This window comes from Letharia columbiana, assembly GCF_014066305.1.
Source record: "Letharia columbiana isolate WasteWater2 chromosome Unknown Sc0000065_s0, whole genome shotgun sequence".
NCBI lineage: Eukaryota > Fungi > Ascomycota > Lecanoromycetes > Lecanorales > Parmeliaceae > Letharia > Letharia columbiana.
Window position 1 is genome coordinate 1 of NW_023501109.1, and position 24,992 is coordinate 24,992.

The following is a 24,992-nucleotide window of genomic DNA, read 5'->3' on the forward strand; positions in this document are numbered from 1 at the left end:
ACGACCATACTCGACCATCAACCGAAATCTGGGTACTGGGGCTCAGGCCCAGTCCCCAGGCCAGCGACTTTGAGACCGTTCGAGGACAACACCACCAGCTCGGTCACCGAGACCGAGAACATCTTCGACAAGCTGATGAATTTGAGGGACTGGAATGACTTGAACTAGGAGAATGGTGGGATGGCAGACGGTATGCTTTTCAGGATGTCGACTCTTTACTTACCATTGCGTAACGTCTAATTCAGAATCTCTAGCGACAGAGAATTGATTAGGGTGGTGGCATTGATGGCAACAGCGTATGGGATGGGCGAGGGTAAAGTACTTGTCACCGCTGTCGATTTTGTGCTTACTGTTGCTAACGTCTGACTTCAGACAGCTCCAGCGACAGGGAAACGATTAGGGCAGTGGCAGTGGTGGATGTGGTGGATGGTACGAGCGAAGGTTTGGGTATCAGCGGTCATTGATCAGCATTGACAGGTTCGAGATTAACATCGGCATTCGCATTGGTATTGCATTGGCGATTGGATTGATTTACGGATCAGCGTTGGAGTTGGATCACAGCATGGATTGGATTATGGATCGACGTTGGAATTGCATCGCACTATGGGTTTGCATTGGAATTGGTGGAATTGGTTATTTTGATGGACTGACTCCACCAGTGTTGGGATACACTACTATAGATAGATCCAATGACATTGTTTTCATCAATACATCTTTGCTGTCATCATTGGTTCTCTTGATGCTGTTCTGGTCGAGGCCGCACATTGCCCAAGAGGGTAGAGTAGATCGGCTCACAGGCGAGATAGGCGACCTCTTTGACATTTGCTTTTGGTCTTGATCTTAATTGAAGGAGAAGTTCGGATGTCTACAAGGCTGCCGGGTGGTCTGTATGCTCAAGATGTGTGGGATGGGCGTTTGGAATGGCAGTAGTAGTATACTGTCTATGTGCGCTCGTCTCTGGGACCTGGCAAATTTTTTGAATGAGTCATCGCGATTATATGGATGGTATCTACGCTTTCGTCACCCGTAAAATCGTAAGGATATGTACATCACCCCTATCCGTCTTCCTATGCTCTTGCTCTCCTCATGCAAAGACCTTCACCCTTTAAGATCCCTCCTTCTCCTCCTTCTCCTCCTCGTCACCAACCATATTTGCTCCCCGCCTCCTTCTTATTCCTCCTCCCACTCGCAAACTGCTCCTCCAGCGCATCCTTCTGGTTGCTAGCCGCATTCACCAACTGCTTCAAACTATGTTTGCCCGGAGCGATGCCTCGCACGGGGTTGTGTTGGACAGTCTCGCCTGCTTGCCGGAGCAATTCGTTGGCCGCGTATTCTTCGTCGGTGTTGAAGTTCACAATGTTGGGTATGTTGGAGGGCTGGGAGGGATGGGTTTTGTTGGTATTGTGGTGCCGGCCGAGGAGTTGGCGTTTGGCGGAGGCCGAGAGGTTCAGGTCGGTGGCTATTGCAGAGAGGGATTGGGGTTGCGGTCGCGTGGGTTGGTCGGGTAAGTATGTTGTTTCGGCGGCAGTGTAGTTTTGTGCAATGGTGGGTTCTTCAGTGTATGGATTTGTAGCGGGCGTGATTGTTGGGCTGTCCGCGTGGTATACCATGGGCTGATATGTTCCTTTGGTTGCCAACCCATTACTCGAGGTTTCATGTACCTCGTCTCCAGCTGAAAATAATGACACTTTGGGGGTTGCTTTTACTTGCTTTGTCAATCCTCCCTCTGTAGACCCCGCTGCACCTCGGCTAGCCACAGGCGGAGCTTTCTTCCTCTGAGGCTTCTTGTTGGCAACGGATAACGGCTTGAACATCGTGGACTTCTTCTTCAGTTCCACACCATTTCCTGGAATCGGTATATCTGGTAGATTTACTGCCGGTGATATGATCGTTTCCGCATGCCTGCTATGCCCTTGGCTCTCTTCCTCTGATCGGCCTTCGGTACCTCCATTCCAGTCTGAGCCTTCCTCCACGCTTGGTGCAGGTTCTCTGCTGAAACCTGGTGCAGCTCCTGTCTTAAGACTGACACCACTACCTAGTCCACCTCTTCTTATACCCCCGATTCCAGATGTTTCACTTGGTGCTGCCGTGCGCTTGGGCGCAGGAAGGAAGGAGTTGAATCCGCTCATTCCCCCTGAGCTAATCTTGGCTCGCTTTGCGGGGGGTCCTGATTCCAGATTTCCATCCTCTGTCGTCGCTTTTGCTGGTTCCGGGAGGCTGACTTTGATCTTGTGAGGGTTCGAGCGGTTGACGACCTTTTGGAAGGCAGGCTTGTTGGAGGTCGGCTTAGGTTTGGCAGGTTCTGGAATTGTGCCTTTTCTTCCTTTTCTGAGTCGGATTCGGACCCGGAGTAGTCAACGAGAGCCATTGTCAGCCTTTCTTCGATGTCCTTCTCGGTGGTTGTGATCTCGATAAGTAGATGTTTTGGCATCCCGCGCGAAGGCGGTAAATTACCCGCTTGCCGCGCTTTGTCTCATCCATAAAGGCATAAAGTACCTGCATTGCATAAAGTAGACAGGATCATCAATTTGCGCCAAAGTGATGCGAACTCCCTTCCAGGAGTGGGAGATGGACATCTCTAGAGTCAAGTAGCCAGAAGTGTAATATTTATTCAGATGGCTCTGCTACAGAACGAAGAGTATGTATGTCCTGTACTATGATTGCATGATGAAGCGGGGAAACAAGTCTCCGGTCGAGTCGTACCTACTCTAGAATCGGTCCCATGAGCAATGGACTGCGTTTGGAAAGCTCTTAATTCTGACTATAGAATAGCTTCCTTATTTGGCAGCTCCGAACATCATACTTGACCCATAACAAGGATGGCATTGGCGAGCGTCTCATCAATGTCGACTCTAGTGTTCTTAATGATCCCAGCTTCCGTGCGGCAGGGTGGACTGCCAACATCGCGGACATCAAGCGGACGTATTCTCCGCCAATCCCAACTACCATTTCATCTGACTATTTCGCTGCTCCTCCCAGATCTGCCGGCATTGCTCCCGCGGGGTTCGACGATGAGGAAGAGGAAGGCGGTATGGTGACGGGACGAGGGAGTACTGAAACAGTTGGCCCAGGCCCAAACGTCAAGAGAAGACGGCTTCGTGAACAACATGACGAAGATGATAGCAGTGATCTGAGCGACGAGAGCGACGAAGACACTGAAGGCAGTAGACGGTAAAGAATTTGTCTTCTTACTCTCAACGCTTCAGGACTAATTACAATCTGAAGGGCCGCACAGCAAATCAAGTTTGCAAAGATGCCTGTGAGGAATCGATCAGGGTCGTCGCCCATCCGCAGCTCTTTTGCGACAGATGGAGTTGAGGTCCTCATCACATCACCATCCAGGCGATCAAACGAGGGTAGGTTACGGAGCGGGTCTCTAACATGCGTTGAGGCCGTGAAGCAAAGGGCTAGGAGGGACACGACCACAAGCAGTGAGATGTCGTCCGAGAACGAGCTCGATCCTTCAATTTTCGGAGCAAGGCGCAAACAGACTAATCCTGTCAAGGCAGCCAAAGCCGGTAGCCTTCTGACTGAGAAGCACAAGGAGGATGAGCGGCAGCAAATGCGCAACTTGACCACCACGATCAATGAAGATTCGGAAGCAGAGTCAGATAGAAGCGATCTCTCTTCGGAATTTGCAGAAACGGCCGACTCAGAGTCGCTCTTAGATGACATTGCTGCTTCCTCATTGACTGATATGCCGCCACCATTGAACGTTAACAAGGAGTCTCCAAGCAAGCTGAAGAGTGCGCCATCGTCTCTTCTTCATCCGCTACCTCCAGCGCGGCCCATCAGTACCCTCCAACCCGTTAGTCTTCTGGGACAAGCCTTGAGAGCCGGGAAATCCAAGCCCAAGAACCCTGTGGAGGCATTTGCCAGGCTATCTGGAAAAGGAGCTTTGGACCCTCTCAATATCCGAATATATGCACCTTTCTCAGAATTACCGGACAAACCATTTGAAATGCCCTTGCTGAAGAATGTGCAAGCTACGGACTCCGGTGAAATCCCATTAGTCACCGTGGCAGATGCGATTGGATTGAGCTTATGGAGATATCGCGAAGAAGGCCTGAAACCCCCTATCGACGAATCTAGGCTCAGCGTTAATCTTTGGGTATTACGAATGGTCGAAGATGGAGAAGTCGAATATGACTTCCCTCCTTTGAACCGAACGCAGCCCATTGTCGCTTTCACCTCGAACAACAACCGTGGTCCTCGAGGAAGGTCTAGAGAGAAGCCATATGATGAGTTTGCTTTGGTAGAGGCTACTCAAGCTCAGATACAGGAAAACAAGAAGCTCACTCCCAAATTCGACAAATTGCTAGAAGCAACGAAAGTGGATGCACCCGAAGCGGGTTCGCAGCGCCAGAGTCAGACCGAGAGAAAAGAAGCAGCCCTTGCTGCGACAGCACCTCGGAAACCAGCGCCAGCGCCAGCAGACAAGCCAGCCCTTCCTGCAATTCACTCAACACCACGGATGGGTCCACCAAAGATGCTCAAGATCCACTTCACAAGTCTCGAAGCCTTCAGCCAAATCAGTACCATCGAGGTGACCACAGACACATACCTCGCCGAGGTCTTAGATATCGTCTGTAAGAGATGGAAACTCGACAAGTCCTACCAAATCTTGAAAGTATCCGGCACCAATACTATCGCCCCCGTAGATCGAACAGTTGAATCTCTCGGCGCTCGCACAGATCTCGATCTCGTACGCAGACGTTTCGCAAACGATGGCGCTCTCGGTCTCGGAGGGTCGCCGGGCAGTAGCTCGCCTAATGCACCCTTGATTCTGGCAGAGGAAAGTGCAACGAAGGGCCAAAGGAAGGGGAAACTAATGCATCCGCTGGCCCAAAACTCTGAAATGCTGAACAGTACCGCTAAGTACAAGAAGTACAACGTCATTAGGAAACAACCTATGTCTTTCGCGCCTTCGCATCAAGCGAGTGCTGCTGATGGACGAAGATTACATGCATATCTTACCCGGAGAGACGGGGAAGACTTTGTTTGATAGCAGCGTAAAGACAAGTCGGGTGCCATTCAGTATGATTGTAGGGTGTAAAGTCAGCAGAAGGCATCCGAAGACATTCCGGGTAGGTCAGCGCCTCACTCTGACGATGCGAAATCCGACTTGCTGACGTTCCATAACTCTCCAGGTGATTATCATAAGAGAAAAAGACGATACGAAACGTTATGATTTCGAGGCGCAGAGCACCGTCGATGCTGCAGAAATCGTGGAGGAGATCAGGAAGGGTATGGAGCCGTATGATCAGCAACATCAAATGATGGCGTGATGCTTGGACCCATCGCCGATGAGCAAACGTCAATTATTTTATGATCCCTCCGCGGCTACAATACCCTTGCTTCTCTTCCACTCTGCATACGGCTCCTTGTCTCGCCTCTCTCCCTCTACGATCTGTTCAACACCATACTCGCACGCGTGCCACACCCTAAGCTGTTCACAAAAGCCGCGATTTGGGCTCGCCATCGGTCTCTTCCCTTTTACGAAGAGCTGCGCTTCAGGGAATCCCACGCCCCACGCCCGCATTACTACGATGGGGATCAAGCCAGTCAGCGTTATCGACCGCGGCGCATACATTCGCGTACTTCGAAGTGAACAGGGAGATGGAGACATACTATAAGCCATCACCAAAGTTACACTTCGACTAATCCCCATCCTGCAATGTACGAGTACCTTCTTTCCCTCCGCCCTCTTCTCCTCAATCAGATCGCACGTTGAGCCAAAAATGGAGAGAAGATCTTCGGCCGGTTTGTCATCTTTGTTGAATCGCGCCGTCACGATGCCCAGCTCTAAATGCTCTTGGAGAGTTGGGGCTGACAGGTCGGAGCTCATTATTGTGAGCACGAAGGTTATGTCGGTGGAGCGGAGGGAGTCGATGTTTGAGGCTGCCAGATAGCTGGGAACATGTAAGGCACTTGAACCATGGCTTTTCGCATATAGCTGCCTGGAACAGTGTGAAGGATGCTTACCCGCCGAGATAGAGATTTGGCATTATTTCGTTCAATGAAAGGGAGACGCAGCAGTTCCATAACGCTTTCTCTATCATGACCTTGGTGAGCCCACCTCTGGTTTCTGGATTGGACATGGCGATGAGAGTATAGACTCGATAAAATCTGATTTGGTGTTGGTGATTTTGATAAGTAAGTAGTGAAAAACGCGTGTCGCAGGTTCATGTCTCATCGCCTAGACACGTGACTTTAAAGTAGGCGCGAAAGCGGGTACACAGGGCTACAGCCGGCTCTCCAATCAAAACATGCGAGTTGGCCCATAATTCCATTCATTCAACTTCAAGCATCTTCTCCCATTTTCATGAACATGGTTCCTCGGAAGGAGCTCGGTATCTCTCGCTCTTCGATGCATTAAGATTAGCTGACAGCGTCGTCAATGAACGAAACGCTCGCCTAAAAAGCAAGACCGTTCAACCCACGCTTCTGATAGCTAGCTGGAAAAACCTGGCGGGAGACCCGCTTGAAGCGACAGGCGGGAATATCGCTCTCGAGCATCAAAGGCTCAGACTGTTCAACCCCTGCACCACTTCCTCTAGACCATCCCTGACCCCGCCGCTCGCACCATCCACCTTCGCTAATAGTGCTTCCGCATATTTCTGCAACTCCACGACGGCACTCCTTCTCCGATTCCTGATGCCCCGAGGTGCCCGGACCATGAGCTCTACCGCGAGCTGACAGATCGCTACACCCAGCTCAAGGTTCGTCGTGTCGGCTGCGTGTACGACGGATTGGCGAGCTACTTCGACAATAGGCATCCATTCCTCCTTCGCGGGGCCAGTGACATCGGCTTCAACGACTGCCAACAGTACGCGAATAATCTCGATGCCGCGTGGGTGCTCCGAGGGAATGGGGAGTATGTTGTTTTCTAGGTCAGCAGTGAGGATGGCCCAGCCTTCTTCGCGGAGAAAAGCTTCGACGCCTTCGGCGATTTCGCTAATGCCTTCGAGAGATAACAAGACAGGATAGCGGAAGTCTTGACCAGATATATCTTGGTACAGGGCAAGGAAGACATTCATTATACCGGAAGCTTCTTGGCGAAGGGCGTCGTTCTCTTCCTCGCGGAGCCACAGAGACAATGCACGAAGCTGTGAGAGGGTTAACGGGTCTTCCGATATTCCACTTGATGTATCCCAAGCTATTGGAAGGGGACTGGCTGATCCTTCAACAAGAGTGCGAGCGGAGGGATGCAGGCCAGCCGCGCCCGCCGTGGAGGAGTCATAGCGGTCGCGGAGATGTTCGATAGTCAGAGACATTACTTCTGAGATGTTCGCTCGAAGCTTCATGAGGAGGTCGCCGGGAATTGGGGCTGGGAATCCGGTACCAGATCCCCCATCTTCATCGTCATTGTCTAAAGCCTCAAGACTCTGCACTAGGAAGCCGATAAAGGCGGAGATTATGTCGTAGGCTCTAGCTATACGCTCTGAGATATCAGGGTACTTGGCAGAATGTAGCCTTTCTTGCAGAGATGGGATGGTGGAGCGAATATCGATCAGTAGCACTGTGACGAATATGTAGGACTTTGGCTTCTGGTCCGTCTTCTCGTCTTTGTCTCTGGCACCGAAGACGGCTTGCGATCCTTCCCTTGTAGTTGCCAGCGTAGCGAGTATTTCCATGATCTGGGTGGCAGTTTCTGGAGGAGTGGAGCGCAAAACAGACATCAGCAGTGGCACTCGGCCAACAAACCGGTCGTCCTTCTCTGGAGCGTCCATAATCGTCATGAAGGCGTGTAGTACTGCCACCGCCAACCCAACCATGCTGCCGACTTCTTCTCTTGTTCTCTTGCTTTCCAGCTTGGTTTTCAAGAGTCGATCCAGGAACTTTACGGGTAGTGCACGCCAACATTGTTCTATCACTGTACGTGTGCCCTCCTCTTCTGTGCCACCTTTTCGGCTGAGTTCCTGTTCAAGAACAGGCTTCAATAGGGCCAGCCCAACAAAACGGGAGGTATCATCCTTTGCTCTGAGTAAATCCAATGCCTTTTCGAGCTCTTTGGTGGGGGCATTGATGGCTGGTGGTTGGGTTTTTTCGGATTTTTGCGCCATATTTTCTTTGATAGGATGCTGCTGTGAGGATTCAAGGGTGCCGTCTCTGGGCGTTTTGGTCTGCAGGCTGAGCATTATGCTCAGGAGGGGGCTCCTCTCGTTCTCCGTTCAGGAAATCACGGATGAGGGCTCTGGCATTTGGATACTTATGGGAAAAGTTGGCCAAACTTGTCCAACAGTGGAACGTACCCCATGCAATGACTGCAAGCTGTATGATCTCATACTCCTGCTTTGATAGATAGAGCTCCATTACGTACCACTGCTTGAACCGCAAAGAAGTATTTTCAAGGTGAACTGTTAGTTCATTGACCGATGTTCAACCGAGATCGCGCTAGTGAAATGTAAAGAATCAGTGGACAAAAAGCTTTGACAAAATCTCCGCGACATCTAACCATTGCACTGATTGACGATGTCCCTCTCCTCTACATCTACTGCACGCTGCTGCGTGCGGGCACTACGCAACTCTTCAAGACCAAGACCACCATGTCCCGCCTCTTCAGTGGCCTCACAACGCCAACGAAGAGTGCCATCGCGGCGATGGGAATCCACAGCAGCAGCAGCATCTACGAATCCTAAGGTGTCTTCCATAGTCGACCAAATAAGTCAATTGACTTTACTGGAGACTGCAGATCTCGTTTCCAACCTCAAGGTCAGTTACCTCGCATTTTAGCCGGAGATTTGCACGCACCTACTCCTCCTCCGAGCTCCCACAATCCGAAAGCTAACGCTGTCTCGCTGTTCTCAGTCTCGCCTCAACATCCCCGACATGCCCATGGGTGGGTTCTCCGCCGCTGCAGCGCCTGCAGCCGCTGCACCCGTCGAAGAAGAAGAAGCCGCCCCAGCCGCGCAAGAAAAGACCCTGTTCGCCCTCACACTCAAGTCGTTCGATGCGGCGGCAAAGCCGAAAGTTATCAAAGAGATCAAGAGCATGCTGGGCCTGAGTTTGGTGGACAGTAAGAAATTTGTGGAGAGTGCGCCGAAGCAGATGAAGGAGGGAGTACCGAAGGACGAGTCGGAGAAGATCATTGAGACGATGAAAGGCCTCGGGGCTGTGGTTACTATGGATTGAGAGGGATTTGTAGGTGCTACGGTGTAGGAGATGGCGAAGATGCATCATTGCGCGGAGTTTGAGCCATGTACATGTACGGCAAGCATTAAAGGCATTGTTCTGGAGCATCCCTTCAGACTCCTCTTCCCGGCAGTTGACCTTTTCATCATCTCTTCCTTTTCTCAAAGTGAGCGCTTTCATCAAGCTTCAGCAACGCCTTGTTGATCTTTCGCCGTGGTCCGTTGCTGGTAAACCGCAACTCTCGGTCTTTGCGCTATCAATCATCGAGTTTTTTGGACTCTGGATGACAGAGAAAAATCGACAGGTGAAATCCTTCTGCCGGCGACACTGATTATTGGGGCTTCCTTGCTTTTCAGTATGGCTGTAAAGCTTGGAAAGGCTTCATGTAGCCTCTGATGGCTATTATAGCTGAAAAGCACCCAAGCTTTGAAATAGGAGTAGTTAAACTGACAGGCTACTGCAGTTGCCACAGGTCGAGCGACCAAGAAGCTGGGCCTTCTGGTCCGAGGCGTTCATGAAGTAACTATCTTGGCTGCAACCTAGCTTGGCTTAACCAGATCCTAGAACAAAACCGCCGGGCTTCCAACGATGGTAGTAAGGGTTCGACTTTCACTGGAGCGCGGAGTTCGCACCGCTTCACCTTGACCGGAGACTTGTTCCAGGACAGGGAACAGAAATGGCTGGAGCTCAGCTGAGGGTCGTGTGGTGGATCGACAAAAGATGCTGAATGCCCTTCGGTATCTGTAAGCAGCCGGCATAGGAATTCTCGAGGGTTGCCAATGCAGCGAGCTGCACATCGAGCTTGCGTGAAAGAGGGGTAGCACGCAGGTGGAGGAGTTTGGAAAGCAATTATCATTCGATGACTGGTCTTCAGACGACAGGTTAACAAGTTAACGTAAAGCGTTTCTCGGAATAAGCTTGCAAGAATGGTGTAGTGGGAGAAAATTATTGTATGTCTTGTGATGTATGTTAGGAGATGGATTCCACCTCAATAATGGCTACATGCCTAACGACGAGGCAGCACTTGACGGCACTGACACCTGTGAGGACTACGACAACTTAATGTCACTCCACAAGACAGTCGAAGAACTCGATAATGGCATTGCTAAGCAGGTTCTTCAACAGCAACATGTGGTCAAAATGACTGCAGAGCGTGTAGCGGACGCAATGAACCAAGGGGTCTCAGTAATCGTGCCACGCAATCAGCTCGTTCCTAGTGCGTGGCACGATCGTTTCGATCAACGGCGATGGTTTTCAATGCTCTCCCATGGCCTCCCGCGTTGCCTCCGCCCAATGTCCATCCATCCATACAACAAATCAAAAATTACACGGCACCAACATCGCCCCGGCTATGGTGCTCGCCGTCCTGTTACAACTCTCAGACATCCCGTTCTGGTATGCGTTGTACGTGATGGTAAACTCTCCCACAACGCCCATTTCCTCACTCTCGTTCTCGGTGGACTGGTACCCCTCGGTGTTCTCTGTTCGAATGATATTCACCGGCTTGTAGTCTTCCAACCAAGAGCACATACTCTGACTTCGTGTATCAAGACATTCTCGTACTTCCGCCTCTAGAGGCCACAGGGCGGAGTCCTGCGGCTTTCGACGAGGGAGAATGTCAAAAGCTGATACGGCATCTATGCCATCTTTTCTCTTCGCATCATGGTCTGGGTTTGACGAGGAGGATTAATGCAGTGGATATTGTAGTCAGTGAGTCTCGATCCTTTTTGTATGTTCAAGGATTGCTTGCTTGGGATTAAGTCAAGGTGTGGGAATGTTTGAATGCGGTTGTCTGATTTGGGGTTGGGCATTAGGAAAAGAAACAAGCGCTAGGGCCAATACAAGCCTTGAAATTTATGGCCAAAGCTTCAGGGTACTCTTGAGGATCAAGAAGAGTGTGATGTGAGTGGTCTGCAGTGAGCATGAGCGGTTTGACGGCTTAAGATCTCCTTTGACTTATCTCCCTCGTGGAAACAGCCGAAGAAGCTCGTTATGATGAACAATAGAATATCAACATCCCACACTCTCTCGGGCCCCTCTCACCGTCTCTCAAGATTCGCGTGCAGTTTGTGCTGCCTCATGAACAAGCTCGAGACAGACGCCAGGACACTAAACCCACAGACAACAATAAAAACACCTTGAACAGCTTCCATGTAATCCTGCTGCACCAGTCCCCTCAACTCAGCCGGTAGCCGGCCAATCTCGTCGAAATCCTCCCTGATCTTATCAATGATCCCCTCGGCATCTGCCACGCTACCGATACTTCTATGCAACTTGACGCGCAGCAGATTCTGAAAAGTAGCGGATGCTATCGTGAGGCCGATGACAGAGCCAGTCGACCTGAAGGCGAATCCGGCTGATGTGACCACTGCTTGGTGTTCTTGCTCCACAGCACTGACGAGAGCGATGAGGGTAGTTACCAGGATGCCGCCGACTCCTAGGCCGAACACGGCTAGGTAGATGAAGGGATACACGGTTGGTGTATTCGCGTTCATCGTCACTGTGAGCGCGGTGGAAAGTACAAGTAGTGCGTGAGAACATTTGTCGAGGTAGTAGTAGTTGCCCGTCGCTTTCATGATGAGGCCTGCAGCAAATGCCCCAACCGCTGCGCCAGCGCTAAACGGAATGAATCGCAGGCCAGCTTCGGTGGGCGATTTGCCGAGAAGTTGTAGATAGACGGGCATGAAGTATGTGAGGCCGAAGTACGCCATGAATACGAACCAGTAGCTGAGACAGGCAGAGGCGACGGTACGGTTAAGGAGGAGTCGGATCGGGATAATGGGTTCGACTGCCCTGTTTTCTTCAACGTAGACAAAGATGGAGAGAAATACTATAGATAGTGGTAGCGCGGTCAAGACTAGAGGGTGAGTCCAGGGCAGGACATTGCCTCCCGTATTCAGACCCAGGAGGAAGAGCACCAGAGCACAGGTCAGAGTGAACGATCCCAGGTAGTCGACACGTTTCAGCGCTGACCTCTCGCTTATCTTGACAGGGACTTTGACGGTGAAGAACACCATCACGGCACCAACTATCACAAAGGGTACTTGCACCAAAAAGGCAACCCTCCATCCTGCTAACTCGTTGATCCAGCCACCCAACAAGCCTCCAATCCCAGACCCGGCACCGATGATGATGTTTCCGATACCTTGCAGCACGCCTCGTTTCCTCAGGGGCACCAGGTCACCAGCGACGAACATGCAGATCGTGACCGTTGCTCCGCCTCCTAAGCCAGCAATGGTGCGGCCTGTGATGAGGACCCATTCGCTCGGAGCCACGCCACAGAGTAGAGTTCCCAGACCGAAAACGAAATTGCAGACCAGAAGACCTTGGCGGCGGCCAAAGATGTCTGTGAGGCGGCCACTGAGGGGTTGAGTGACGGATTGGCCAATCAGGTAGGCTGAACCGATCCAAGAAAGCGTCTTGAGTGAGGAGAAGGAGCTTGAAATTGGAACCAAGAGGGTTGCAACGATTGTTGAATCTGTGTAAGTATCTGCTTGAGTCATCTTTTCCACGAGAAAATGCAAGAATCCAAGTATCGATGAAAGAAAAGGGTATTGAAGTACTGACCAACAGCTATCAAAACCACACCAACCTAAGCAAATCAGCCTCAAGCTCCCAGATGGGTATTCAGGGCACAAGCTACCCATATACTGCCCATAATCAAAGCTAACCTGGCGTTGGATAGCTGCTCATGTCGTGAAGGCAAGGAATTTGAAACTCCCCATTCGCCATCGTCATGAGGTTTGCCCTCGGCAGGCACGTTTTGAGCATCATTCGCTTGTCTGAGAAGGGGACTTCGCTCGCTGGGCTTCGACAGCGACATTGATGAGTTGACGATGGCATGTTCAGAAATGGACGGGGATATCACGGGTTATCAAAAGAGCGAATGCTCGGATTTGGAGCTGCCATTGTAAACGCTTAAGAGCTTCACCTAATCAAGCGAATGTGTGGTGCGCTTGTGCGATCTCGCTTGGTCAGATTACCGTGCATATTACACCATCAGCTACTCGTGGTTAGGCTGGACTTGGGCGCCCCAACGAATTTGCCGCTCGTTTCCATGACGCATGATTAGCACATCACTACAAGATGTTCATGGCGGTAATGACGACGTGACTCGAAAGCTTGAACATTGGGATCGGCGGCGTAGCAAGTTGTATCAGTCTGTAAGCGTGAAAAACCTGGCCTGGGTAGATACTTGTACACTATTGCTGAACATCCTCCAAGTCTTTCAGCCTCTCACTCACCTACATGAAGAGGCGGGATTTCCAACAGCCCGTAGGGTCTATGTAAGTTAGTGGGTTAAGGTGGGAGCCCATCAATGGTAGCAGTGATGACGTATTGCTACTCCGTAGAGCGGTTCCACCTATGGATGCAGACCTAGATGTTCGCGCTTTGTCAGCCAATGAGGGTTGGAATGACCTTTCGAATAGAGCTGATACCCACCCTGAGATTCCAACCAGTTCTGTAAACCCCCAGATGGACCGCATGAGCGGCGAGCTGGCTCCCATTGTTTCGCCTCCATGGGCTTTTCCGCATATGTCAAGGGATCTCACACACGTACACCCCGTTTCGATACATGTACACTACCTCAGTAATCCCTCGCACCCTTGACCGTTGAAGAAGTCGGACCCGTGTCCTATAGGACTGTCTCAACACACAGCAACTTTGATATGCACTGCATTCACAGAATCTCATACATAATAGAAAACCCTTTTTGATGCATGTACATATCCTTAGCAATCCCTCGCACTCGTGACTATTGGAATAGTCGGACCCGTTTCTGCAGAGTGGTCTTAGAACACGGCAACTTTGATCTGCACTGCAACCTTTGATATTCAAGTACTGGGACCCGGTTTCTGCAGAATCAATCCAAGAAAATGCAGCATCAAAATGCATCAAAAAATGGCCCCATACCTTTACGAGTGTCCAAAGGCTAGTGCCTTAAAGAAGTTCCTCGCCAGAAAAAATGTTTGATATGGTAACCGATCTGATGGGAATGATCCCAATGTTTCTCCCCCGGGTGCTCACACGCCTGTGAATTGGATGTCCGAACGGGTGACATACTCAAACTAGTCTTCCGTTTTCTCCAGAGTCAAAGGTTTGTCTTGTTTGATCTCACCACGGGCCACACGCTTGTACAAACCGAGAACCGGCCAGGATCCGGTACCTGCAGCTGGCTTGTGTGGCAAACTGCGGCGGTGAGAGATGAGCATAATCAGGCGCCTAGGATTGGCGGAGACACAGTCTCACGTACAATAAGATCGTTGGGTTGACAGCTTCCAAAGATTTCACTGTGTCGAGCGTCTCTGTGTTTCGTCGCCCGGTGACATGGGAAGAAAAACCAAGTAGATTGAGCAGGCGGCTCGACTAAGACTGGTATGGATGTCGAGATTACTTCCCGGACTCGCTACTGTCTTGCGATCAATGTGTAGTCAGTCTGGAGCTTGAAGTGAGATGCAAGTGGCTGTTGAATCTCCCTGGAATCGCATGCTTATCATTTTCCGCGTATCCTGCGAAAGAATTAGAGATGCATGAAATTGGCAATGACGGATCTATCTAGTTACGCCCCCGTGTCGTTCTTGTCTTTTTCGACCATGAGGCTTTTCCACCTGAAGTAGAACTCAAACGCGCCCGACCCATTTCTTACCAGCCCTACCCAGCGAGGCTCACGCTGCTTGGCGAAGTGCGGCACATTACTCAGCCATACGCTGAAGCCAAGACCCCAAAACGGCTCGAAGTCAGCACGCTGAAACCGCTCGAAGCCGGAACGATGAAGTGTCCTATCGAATGATTGGTGAATTGATTGAAACGCGCTGACTCCTGGACTGCTGCAACTGAGATGCATTGTAGTTTGGCGCCATTTGGTTGACACGTAGTCGTGGTAGGGAATAGGTATCACATTGCTAAACCTGTCTAGTCACAAATTTCGGCTCAAGATCGGGAAGCCTAGATAAGTGCGGTGGGCGAGCTGATAGCGTTGTTGTTGTTGCATTCGAGGATTCACACAGAAATTCATAGACACTGGTCCATCTCGTCAAGCTCCCATAAGCATTTGAACCCACCCCAGACGCGGTGCGGTCCTTCGTTCTTGAGCAGGTCCCATACTTGATTAGGAATGGCTAGGCTTGGTCTGGTGATCGTCACCAGGTCGAAGTAGAATTGTAGACGCCACAAGGCCCGGTAGACCCGTTGTTCTTCAATCCACGAAGGATGGCCGCACTTAAGCGGTCGTAGGGGCGGCCTTCGGGAAGCTTCCCGCAGTAGTCCTTAAAATGTCGCACAGCTCATCAACGAGGTAGGATGGGTTGATACTGTTCGCCCTGCCCAGGAACTCCTCGAAGAAGGATGTGGAGATCTGTTGCATATGGCTGGCGGACTTGGTAAAGCTTCTGGCCGCTGATAATGATACGTTGCGTTGGAAATTGGGTTGGCACCGGCGTTTTTGTCGAGCGCATAGGTGGCTAGGAGGTTGTCAAGGGCCTCAAGAGAATCAAGTTCACCACCTATAGTCGAGTGATCGGAACGTGTGGTTACAATTGTACGTAGTAGCTGCTGTAGCTGGGGTACGTAGTTGGACAGCACGGCCTCTATAATCTCTAGTATCTTTCTACGATGATGTTTGCGGCTGGTGAGGATTGTAGTAGGTAGTTGAGCGTAGACAGGTCTTCGATGCCCTCAAAGATCATGAGAGGCAGAGGCGCTGGAAGCGTGCTGAACGGATCCGGGCATGTTGAGAGATATCATGATATGGGAGGATTGGTCCATGATTCTCGAGTCAGCGCGGCAAAGAGAATTTGGGTTTGGTAAGAGATAAAGTCTTGGCGCTTACTAAGCGGACGTCAAAATTTCTCAAGTTCGGGATTACAAGAAAGCCGAAAGTCACTGTCTATTGTAACTTTTTTTTAGCATATCTGTAGTGGTTCTGGTTGCCTTGAGAGATCTCTAAGTCCTCGAATACCGACTTGTAGTCATCTAGTCCGGCTAATAGGTCGGTGAACTCATAGACGCTCCATCCATTGCCAGAACCTTCAGGGGTGCCTTCGGAACTCTAGACCATCCTGAAGTCAGCGCATATTCCTCCCGCGCGATTCTTGAACCACGACACCAATCGCGAGGCAGGATTTCCAGAGGTTAGTTTCTTGGGAAAAGAGCTTGCAAATGGAAACTAAAGAGGTCGTTTGCGGAACTTTCTTAAAAGTAGGCGTACCTGCATATCGGACAAGCTAAGGTACGGGGATTCCGTTCTGGATCCATTGAGTCTCCCCAGTTGAATGAGGCCATGCGCTTTGGCGGCGTCCCTAGAGAGTTTAGTAGGTCATTGGCTAGATCCTTAATCAAGACCGGATCTGAAGTCAAGAAACGTAGAAGTGTATGTTGTTGCTACTAAGTCATTCGGGAGACGGACAAAGACTTGGGGGAGCTCACCAGGTAAGAGTCATATCGTCCCTCTTCACACAGGAGAACGGCGATAGAGGGTTGCCATTAGGGTAGCTTCGTTGCGGGGCAGCTTTGTTCCCAAACGGAACTGCAATCTTGGTGATGAAAACTTCCACTTCAGGCTTGACCAAGGCCGCTGGGACAGCAGCTTTGCTACCGGACGCAGCTTATAACTGATGGAGACATCACTGTTCGTGAAATCACTCACGAGGAGTAGAAAGAGGCATGCTGCTCCGGCAGCAAATATTGAGAGACGTCCCAAAGTGAGACGCGCCATTGTAGCTTGTGTGGTATATGCAGGTTGGAGGATCAGTGCAGATTGATCAGGACACAAAGACTATATTGTGCTAATAGATAGCAAAGGCCGAGAACTAGGAAAGAGGGAGGAGGAGCATCAGTCTTCACCAACCCTCAAAGAGTAACCTACAATCCTTGCAACGACAAAGCCATCTGGGACGACACAAAGGCCTTTGACGGTAATGAGATTAAGTATCCCGTGTCAGAAGGCCCATTCAATGGTGGCGGCTTGACCGGCTGCGTGTACAGTCAGCTTTCATCTACGGATGTTGGGAGCATGGCGTGCGGCGGAGTGGTTGGGACTTGCGTGAAGGATACGAGCGGGAGACAAAGCTGTGATGGAAGAGACGATACATGGGCGCCTGTGTCGATCTGCACCTTCACATAAGGGCTCGGTAAGCGGATATGATTCGGTGGTGTCTTCAGAGCTTCTATTCTTGAGGTATGTTTTTTTAGATACTTAAATATTTATAGACAAGCAAGAGCCTTGATTAGAGATCCAAGACGTCACATAAGGATCAGGCAATCCAATTTCGTGCAATGAGGGGATCGAGTGCTAGCACCCTGACTCAACCAGTGCAATTCCAGCAGGATTGACCGTCTTTTATATGCACTACTACGTGTTTTATCTACACGTGACGAGCTCGATAAGGCTCTTGGCGAGCTCGCAGGAAAGGCAACTCGGTGCGAGTTGGCCCGAAGATTGAGACACGGTAGTAGTTGAATGGCTATAGGTAGGTAGGTAGGTGGAACGACCATGTAGGAAGAACATAAGGAATCAATAATTAATATGCAGGTAGGCATCGACCGCTTCATGTACATGAAATCGCCTGGAAAACTCCCCCTGATATCACCTCATTTGGGAGGCAAAAGATTAATATTCGGGTCGAACCGTAGGTCAGAACTCGCCGAAGCGAAATTATTACCAACTTCCAGCAAGCATTACACTAGTCGACTTATGGATAGTCCGTCGTCGCTACCCTATCATATGCAGGAACCGGATTATCAACGAGACAGGATGAGTGTTGGAATTCAGCATCTCAGGCCTATTGTGCTTGGCAACAACTATAAGTAGCACACAAACTCCATAGAAAAACAACAAGCCGTCATCAAATTCATCAATGAGCGTGCATACTGGTGCATAGAGCCGATAGCCGAGCCTCCCTTCTTATCAATGCGGTCTTTCTGATTATGTACCTATCTGAGCAAGGGGTAAACAAATATCTAAGTGGGTAGCTGTTCGCCCCGAGTTCTCTTTCCCAAAGTCGTGTTGGATTCAAAATCCTCTAAGGCAAATACTAAAGAGTCCACCCATCATGTGGGAATGTGACACATGCACCCGTACTTTCAACAGCCTGAAGGCATCCGAGCAGCATATGAACGCCCGTGGTCACTGGGAACATTACTGTACGCCATGCCGGCGGATGTTCGATAACGGGAACAATCTCCGCATGGTATTCCTTCCCTTACCCCTCTATTCTCTATCCTTCCTATATCATATCCTAGCTGACAAAAAGTCCTCCCAGCACCTCAATTCCCGCACCCATCGCGGCGCCAATGTCTCGTGCCCCTTCTGCCAACGAGCCTTCACTTCCGCCAGTGGCGTCTCACATCACCTCGAAGCCGGCTCTTGCCCAAACGCACGCTGCGTCAACCGTGAGAGTATCTTCCATACCCTGCGACAGCGCGATCGAAACGGCATCATTACGAACAACCTCTTGGAATGGCACGGAGAGACCTGGACTACTGAAAACGCCTGGAACGGCCACGCATACCAGTGCTACCTTTGCCGCCGCGGATTCACTGCTACGGGCGACCTCGATCGTCATCTGAAGAGCCCTGCGCATATGCAAGAGATATACCATTGTCCGAATAAGGTGCGATGCGGGTCGCAGTTCAAGACCTTGGCTGGCATGTTCAATCACTTGGAGAGTGAGAGTTGCGGATTCATCAAGTTCAGTGGCGTGCAGAGCAACGTAGGAGGCATTTTAGCGGGGAATCAGAGGATGATTGGCTTTTCCTAGAGCTTGTTTGAAGAGTGATGAGGGAAGACTAACATTTTTGCAAGCATCTCGTTTGACAGTCGAAAGATGCGACCAAACTGGCTGTTGGAAATATTGAACGGGAAGCGGAAAGGGAGGTTATCCTATTTCGTCTTAAGACCAAAGGGGAGACTGCAAGATTGAAGGATAATACCAATGTGAAGGAGAAAGGGAGTGGATTCAAAGCTGGATTATCAACATGATGCCACAACAGACGAAGCAGACGAAGAAGGGAGTCCATTCGCAGCGGCTGGGTGGACACCTGAAATGGAGGCTCCAATGTATAACATTTGGACTGATACATCTTTCGATACTCCAGCCTGAGTCCAGCGCCTTAGACCGCTGTGCCAACCTTGCATTTTTGTTGGTGGGCTCCTATATAGTCACTATAAGTAGGACATTCGAGCAATTGGGCAATACTCGGAACAGACGATTACAGGTGACAATGGTATAGAGGGGTCGTCGACACAATATATAGACCTGGATTACCAAGCTCTTCGAACTAAATCGCAAGATAGTCGACAAGCCGTCATACCTACAAGGAAAGGGGCTTTCATATGGGCACGACATCCCGAGAGTCGACCTCGACCTCGTTGCACGTCGACGCGCTTCAGTCGCATCACCCTTCAATTGCCGGCTCGATGTGTCCGCACTGACTCTCATTGCTGTTGGTCCTTGCAAGAGGGAGGTATTTTAGAGCAAATGTCTTCCACAAAATCCAGCCAGCCACCGGCAGCGCCAGGATCCCACTCCCTTGGATGCGCCCACTCTCCCAGCGGCCCATATGAAGAAGAAAAGGCCACAGACGACAATCCCTCTCTCGAACTATTTCCCAATTTATCTCCGCCATCGTTCCAGTACAATGCCTCCCTCCACCCTCTCGATACCACGTCCCCATCGCCTCCAACAATAACATCGCCCCACGTCGCGACTCCGCAGAGTGCAGGCCTACGACTACAAACGGAGCACCTGAGTGAGAGGAAGCGCGAAGAGTCAGCGTCCTCCGTGAGCAGCAATCCTATCTCCGAGACCTCACAAACCGTCTTCAATGCTGGTCTACCTGTCCGCAGTTCTAGCATTCGATCCGCCTTCTCCTCGAGGCACAGGGCCGATTCGCTCACACCTAGCTCTGCGCTATCGTCGCCAGGGGTGGGGCCACTGGCCGATATGACTCCATTGCCTTCGCCCATTTCGGGATGGGGATCTCCAGGCTATGGGAGAAGGTCAATAGACGAGGAAATGGGCGACGCTACACCGATTGCAATAACGGCCGAAGAAGACGGTGAAGTATTTTCAGAGCCTATGGACTTTCCGCGAGCGTCGTCTAAAAAGCGAAAGATACCTCTCGTGGCAAGAGACATGACCAGTGAACAAGCGCAGATCTACAATGCGAATGCAGCCGCCTATGTGAAGAATCGAAGCGTCAGCGAGTATGTGCCGGAGGGAATGCAGATACCGAGGTCTCGGAATATCGTTGTATCAACTTCTGGCGGTCCACCCGTCACTACCTCACTCTCTCCCTTCGACGATCATATGCACCGCGAGCAATATCTGGCAATCCAACGAGGCCTGGCCATATCTATACCGAAACCGCCAACCCCACCGGACAGTAACCGGGGAGCCGAGAGTGCTGATCATGAAAGTCCACCATCAAGTCCAAAATTATCCCAAGGCCCACTGCCACTACTGTACGAGGCTTATATGGTTCGTGGAGGCAAGTTGAGAAGGTGGAGAGGACTGCACCAGCTTGGGAAAGGAACCTTTAGCACAGTGATGCTTGCCACTAGCGAGGGCATGAATAAGTCAACCACGTTGGAGGAAAACCAAGTCAGACCCAAGTCTTTAGTAGCTGTCAAAATCTGTGAGCAAGGGCCAGCCGGAGGTGCAGATGAGAAAAAGATGAAGATCTCGATTAAACGTGAATTGGAAATCATGAAGTCAATACATCATCCATCATTAGTACACCTCAAAGCCGTCAAAATGTGTGAACAGCAAACCTTCCTCATCCTCGGTTTCTGCGCCGGTGGAGATCTTTTTGAATTGGCAAGCCTGAAGCTAGAAATCCTGATGCCGAGCCTAATCCGCCGTATGTTCTCGGAATTGGTTGCGGCTGTGCGGTATCTGCATTTGCAATATATTGTACACCGCGACATCAAGCTCGAAAGTATATATCCAAAGCGCACCAAAGAGGTGTATCCGTACGCTAACGCGATCACCTAGACGTCCTTGTCAATATCCCTACCGCCACCCTCACCACCACAACTGACAATTGGCAAACCTACCCGGCCCCAATCGTCACCCTCACTGACCTCGGCCTAGGCCGATGGATCCCGCGCCCCCCAGAATCACCTCTCCTCGACACCCGATGCGGCAGCGAAGACTACGCCGCTCCCGAAGTGTTAATCGGTCAAGAATACGATGGCCGTGCTACGGATGCTTGGGCCCTTGGCGTTCTACTGTACGCTATTATGGAAGGAAGGTTACCATTCGATCCTATCCCGGGAGCCAGGAGGAAGAGCCCAACCAGTCACAGGATCGCGAGATGTGAGTGGCAGTGGGTAAGATACGCGGATGCGGAAGGGGAGTGGGATGGGATGAAAGGGAAGGAGCTGGAGGGCGCGAGGGATGTTGTGGAGGGCCTTTTGGCGAGGGCGAGGAGTCGCTGGACTTTGGAGAAGGTGCAGGAGAAGGAGTGGGTCAAGGGTGGGGTGCAGGTTCAAGGGGGCCTGAGGATGGAAGAGGAGGACGAGAGCTACGAGTAGGGCGGGAACTTTTGATGCGTCGTTCGATGATACCATATATGACTTTTACGCCGCTGTACGAGTACCCGCAGGGAGTTTTGGGATATCTTCGAACGGGATTTTTGGGGCGAGAGCTTCTATACTGCTTGATTTGGGATAGATCTAGTGACGTTCCATCTTTTTCGATGCTCTTTCGGCGTTCACTAATCAAAAAGCCTGATCTTTAAACGGCCCTGTGTTTTGTTATGTTCTGATATAAGGATTTCGATCCCAAAAAGTCTGTAGAAGAACGAAATTTGTGTTGTAAACGGGGTTACTCTATTCAACGATATCGCTATTGATACCGTTTGAGCAAAACATTGCAAAAGCCTTCGACTACGTTCCGAACTCTCAAGAAATGAATCAAGATCCATCGAGCTGGGCACCAGCGTCATGACAATTTTCCTCCGTGGGCGGCCAGCGCCTTGCAAAACATCTTCATGCATATTTACCACCAGCCATCACTCGAATCCCACTCCGACCACGTATCATCCGAATTCGGCAAATAGAAATCCAAGAATTCATCCAGGCTCGATTCATCACTCGAACACGGCCCCATGAAATACGCCTCGATGCCCTCCTTGAGCTCGGGGCAATACTCCTCAGAACCCATTTCGAAATCCAAGCCTTCGTCCAGCCCCTCCAAACGTCCTAACACCACCATCGAGTCTAGCGTCAGGATCTTGCGCATCTTGTTGAACGCGGAGAACCAGTCTCCTTCCAACAAACCAATGCTGGAGAGGTAGAGGGACTTGAGGGTGCTGGCGTGTCGGGAGCAGAAGGAGACGAGCTCGTCTTCGCTGGTGGCGATCTTTATGAGTTCGACGGTCTTGAGGGAGGGCCAGTGGTGCTCGCCGACTATGTACTCGAGTTGGGTAGGCCAGATGGGTTCGTTAAATTGGAAGCCGATTCGTAGGTGCTCGAGGTTGGGCGCTGCGGTGACGAAATCCCGGAGTCGTCCTGCTTCGAGGTATGAGGCACATGATTCAATCTCGAGCTCTTCAAATGAATAATCATCATCTTTTCCAAGGCCCGTAGTGAATTCGAGTCTCAGATTCTTGACGTTCGACACACTGTTCCTCATGCGGGCAAAAGTCTCGGTGTCTTGCTTGAGGATCCGCCAACTGACTACCCCACAGTGCAGGGCTTCCACTTTCAATCCGGCATGATAGGCTCCAAGCAAAAGGGAACGCATTTGCCGGAGGCCCAAAGGTTCCAACTTGGTGTTTCGCGGGTTGTCAATTTCGTAGCAAGTGCAGAAGGCTGGCTCGAACGTCTTTCTCAGCCTTGAGGTACGAATCCGAGCGCAGCACTGAGTAGACATTGTGAGTTCTTTCACATGGGGGAAAATGTTTCATAGCCTCTACCACTTCCTTCTCTTGCACAGCTGCTTCTTCAGAACCCTGTTGAAAGTAGGTGAAGTCGCAGTAATTTTCAAAAGCATGGTCCATCTGCTCTTCGGTATAGTGATGGCGAGGTGCTGCGCTCATTTTGCTAACCTCACGATTGAAGGTCCGCACGCTTCTCTCAGAGGCGTGGGGGCATGGATGGCCCCGCATGTGCAGTTCTTCGACTTGTGCGATGAATTGTGGACCAGCAACGACGTGCTCCCAGCGTTTACGGAGGAGTAAGCCAAGTTTGTCGGCTTCGAAGAAGAAAGAAGTGACATATTTGCTGGCTATCGGGTGCTCAGCAAGTGTCTTGAGCTGTTCGAAGCTGTCTTTTGCGAGAATTAGGTGGACTTCTGGAACCATGTACTGTAGACCAATAGGAGCAGCGAGGCGGGAGACGAGACGGAGGTTGGCGATTTCTGTCGGCTTGAGGTAGACACATATCATGTGTACGAGTTCGGCGGGGAGCTTATTGATGGGAAAGTCGATGGATTTTGGGGCTGATGGTCGAGCAGGTTTGCGGACAGCTTTAGGGCGCCGCAAATCGGTTGCTGCATGTCGTGTATTGTTTTTCGCCATGATTTTGAGTGAAGAGTCTGCCAGGAGATTCGAAGATTGATGTGAGACTATCAAACATAAATAGCTGTTCCAATGTGGGGGAATTATGAATTGCAAATTAAATAAGAATGCTTGGCAAAGCTGACCCAGCTCCGCCTCCGACTTTTTGTTAGCGTTATTCATAGAAAATTGTAGAGAATATACTTGCTACTCTTGCAATAGCCACTGTCGTCTACTACCTCAATTAAATATTCGCGATACTGAAGCTAGTGGGTATATACGCTTTTTCTGGTATTTTGCCTTAGCCCTTACTTTAAACGCGATATTATTATTTAGAAAGAATCCCTCTATACGCCAGCGTACTTAACTCTTACTCGAATTCTATTAGTGACCTGAAGTCGTAGCTAAGGATACCTGTTTTAGTGTATCGATAGCGTATCGATAAAAGCGAAATCTTGCTATCTATAGTAATATCGTAATCTTTTATAATAGATATATTTATATATAAGAGCGATATCGTAGCCTCTTATCTACTACTTTAAACGCTCTTTTTAATTATTAACGTTAAAAGCTATAATTATATTAAGACGAATTAGCGCGATTCTTAAAAGAGAAGTAAAATATCGAGGTTTATAAGTCTATTATCTATAAGACTCTAAAATAGATTAGAGTTATATATAAGAAGGATTAAAGAATCGATTCTTAAAGTAATATACTTCGTATTATATAATAAGCGTTTATGAATTAGATTAAGACGAAGTAGCTAATCTTTATCGACGAGTTATTATTTAAGCTATAAACGATATAACGATCTATAGCCTATACTTCTATCGATAACTCTACTTAATATTATAGTAATATAAAATAAGATAATACTTTTAATATTCTATCTATATATATTACTACTAGCTATCTACTCTATATTAAAATTAAAAAGAATTATTATAATAAGAAAGATATTCTTAACTAACTAATCGATTAATTACTACCCCTTTATAATAAGTATTCTAGAAAATATAATATTATTATTCTAAATAACGTTAGCGTTTATATCGATTCTTATATTATTAAGACTATATAAATTAAAGACTATCTTATTAAGTACCTCCCTTTATACTCGCTTAATTATAATTCTATTAAATTAATATTTAGTATTCTTAAGACGTAAATACGATATTATTTTAAGATCTTTTGATATATCTTTTAGAATAACTTTAAAGAATTTCTAAAGTATATAATCGATATTAATAATTATAATAGATTTACGATAAAGTATTTTAAGTATAGTACTATAGACTATATATTTAATAATAAAATTAAGATATTTAAATAAGATTTAAAGTATTTAACTA

General features: G+C 49.5%; 11 protein-coding genes across 11 annotated transcripts; 5 read left to right on the plus strand and 6 right to left on the minus strand.

The window, feature by feature from the left end:
- Window positions 1-1,139: 1,139 nt before the first annotated feature.
- On the minus strand, window positions 1,140-2,576 carry HO173_011590 (uncharacterized protein; the record flags this gene model as incomplete). Its single annotated transcript, XM_037313470.1, has 2 exons — window positions 1,140-2,328; window positions 2,455-2,576. The coding sequence occupies 2 exons, from the start codon at window positions 2,574-2,576 to the stop codon at window positions 1,140-1,142; spliced, it is 1,311 nt and encodes a 436-aa protein (XP_037159558.1).
- A 39-nt stretch (window positions 2,577-2,615) lies between these two features.
- HO173_011591 (uncharacterized protein) lies at window positions 2,616-5,005 on the plus strand (the record flags this gene model as incomplete). Its single annotated transcript, XM_037313471.1, has 3 exons — window positions 2,616-2,638; window positions 2,773-3,171; window positions 3,226-5,005. 3 exons carry the CDS (start codon window positions 2,616-2,618, stop codon window positions 5,003-5,005), a joined length of 2,202 nt encoding a protein of 733 aa, XP_037159559.1.
- Window positions 5,006-5,039: 34 nt separating this feature from the next.
- On the plus strand, window positions 5,040-5,288 carry HO173_011592 (uncharacterized protein; the record flags this gene model as incomplete). Its single annotated transcript, XM_037313472.1, has 2 exons — window positions 5,040-5,087; window positions 5,151-5,288. 2 exons carry the CDS (start codon window positions 5,040-5,042, stop codon window positions 5,286-5,288), a joined length of 186 nt encoding a protein of 61 aa, XP_037159560.1.
- A 38-nt stretch (window positions 5,289-5,326) lies between these two features.
- Window positions 5,327-6,101, minus strand: HO173_011593 (uncharacterized protein; the record flags this gene model as incomplete). Its single annotated transcript, XM_037313473.1, has 3 exons — window positions 5,327-5,544; window positions 5,632-5,912; window positions 5,986-6,101. The coding sequence occupies 3 exons, from the start codon at window positions 6,099-6,101 to the stop codon at window positions 5,327-5,329; spliced, it is 615 nt and encodes a 204-aa protein (XP_037159561.1).
- Window positions 6,102-6,518: 417 nt separating this feature from the next.
- On the minus strand, window positions 6,519-8,141 carry HO173_011594 (uncharacterized protein; the record flags this gene model as incomplete). The annotated part of the gene is made up of 1 exon (XM_037313474.1): window positions 6,519-8,141. One exon carries the CDS (start codon window positions 8,139-8,141, stop codon window positions 6,519-6,521), a length of 1,623 nt encoding a protein of 540 aa, XP_037159562.1.
- A 334-nt stretch (window positions 8,142-8,475) lies between these two features.
- On the plus strand, window positions 8,476-9,135 carry HO173_011595 (uncharacterized protein; the record flags this gene model as incomplete). The annotated part of the gene is made up of 2 exons (XM_037313475.1): window positions 8,476-8,715; window positions 8,812-9,135. 2 exons carry the CDS (start codon window positions 8,476-8,478, stop codon window positions 9,133-9,135), a joined length of 564 nt encoding a protein of 187 aa, XP_037159563.1.
- Window positions 9,136-11,174: 2,039 nt separating this feature from the next.
- HO173_011596 (uncharacterized protein) lies at window positions 11,175-12,958 on the minus strand (the record flags this gene model as incomplete). The annotated part of the gene is made up of 3 exons (XM_037313476.1): window positions 11,175-12,613; window positions 12,703-12,727; window positions 12,779-12,958. 3 exons carry the CDS (start codon window positions 12,956-12,958, stop codon window positions 11,175-11,177), a joined length of 1,644 nt encoding a protein of 547 aa, XP_037159564.1.
- Window positions 12,959-15,147: 2,189 nt separating this feature from the next.
- Window positions 15,148-16,799, minus strand: HO173_011597 (uncharacterized protein; the record flags this gene model as incomplete). The annotated part of the gene is made up of 6 exons (XM_037313477.1): window positions 15,148-15,401; window positions 15,513-15,760; window positions 16,098-16,183; window positions 16,343-16,433; window positions 16,561-16,725; window positions 16,777-16,799. 6 exons carry the CDS (start codon window positions 16,797-16,799, stop codon window positions 15,148-15,150), a joined length of 867 nt encoding a protein of 288 aa, XP_037159565.1.
- Window positions 16,800-18,185: 1,386 nt separating this feature from the next.
- HO173_011598 (uncharacterized protein) lies at window positions 18,186-19,114 on the plus strand (the record flags this gene model as incomplete). Its single annotated transcript, XM_037313478.1, has 3 exons — window positions 18,186-18,323; window positions 18,396-18,845; window positions 18,953-19,114. 3 exons carry the CDS (start codon window positions 18,186-18,188, stop codon window positions 19,112-19,114), a joined length of 750 nt encoding a protein of 249 aa, XP_037159566.1.
- Window positions 19,115-19,613: 499 nt separating this feature from the next.
- Window positions 19,614-21,673, plus strand: HO173_011599 (uncharacterized protein; the record flags this gene model as incomplete). Its single annotated transcript, XM_037313479.1, has 2 exons — window positions 19,614-21,075; window positions 21,132-21,673. The coding sequence occupies 2 exons, from the start codon at window positions 19,614-19,616 to the stop codon at window positions 21,671-21,673; spliced, it is 2,004 nt and encodes a 667-aa protein (XP_037159567.1).
- Window positions 21,674-22,139: 466 nt separating this feature from the next.
- HO173_011600 (uncharacterized protein) lies at window positions 22,140-23,661 on the minus strand (the record flags this gene model as incomplete). Its single annotated transcript, XM_037313480.1, has 2 exons — window positions 22,140-23,003; window positions 23,059-23,661. 2 exons carry the CDS (start codon window positions 23,659-23,661, stop codon window positions 22,140-22,142), a joined length of 1,467 nt encoding a protein of 488 aa, XP_037159568.1.
- Window positions 23,662-24,992: the final 1,331 nt, after the last annotated feature.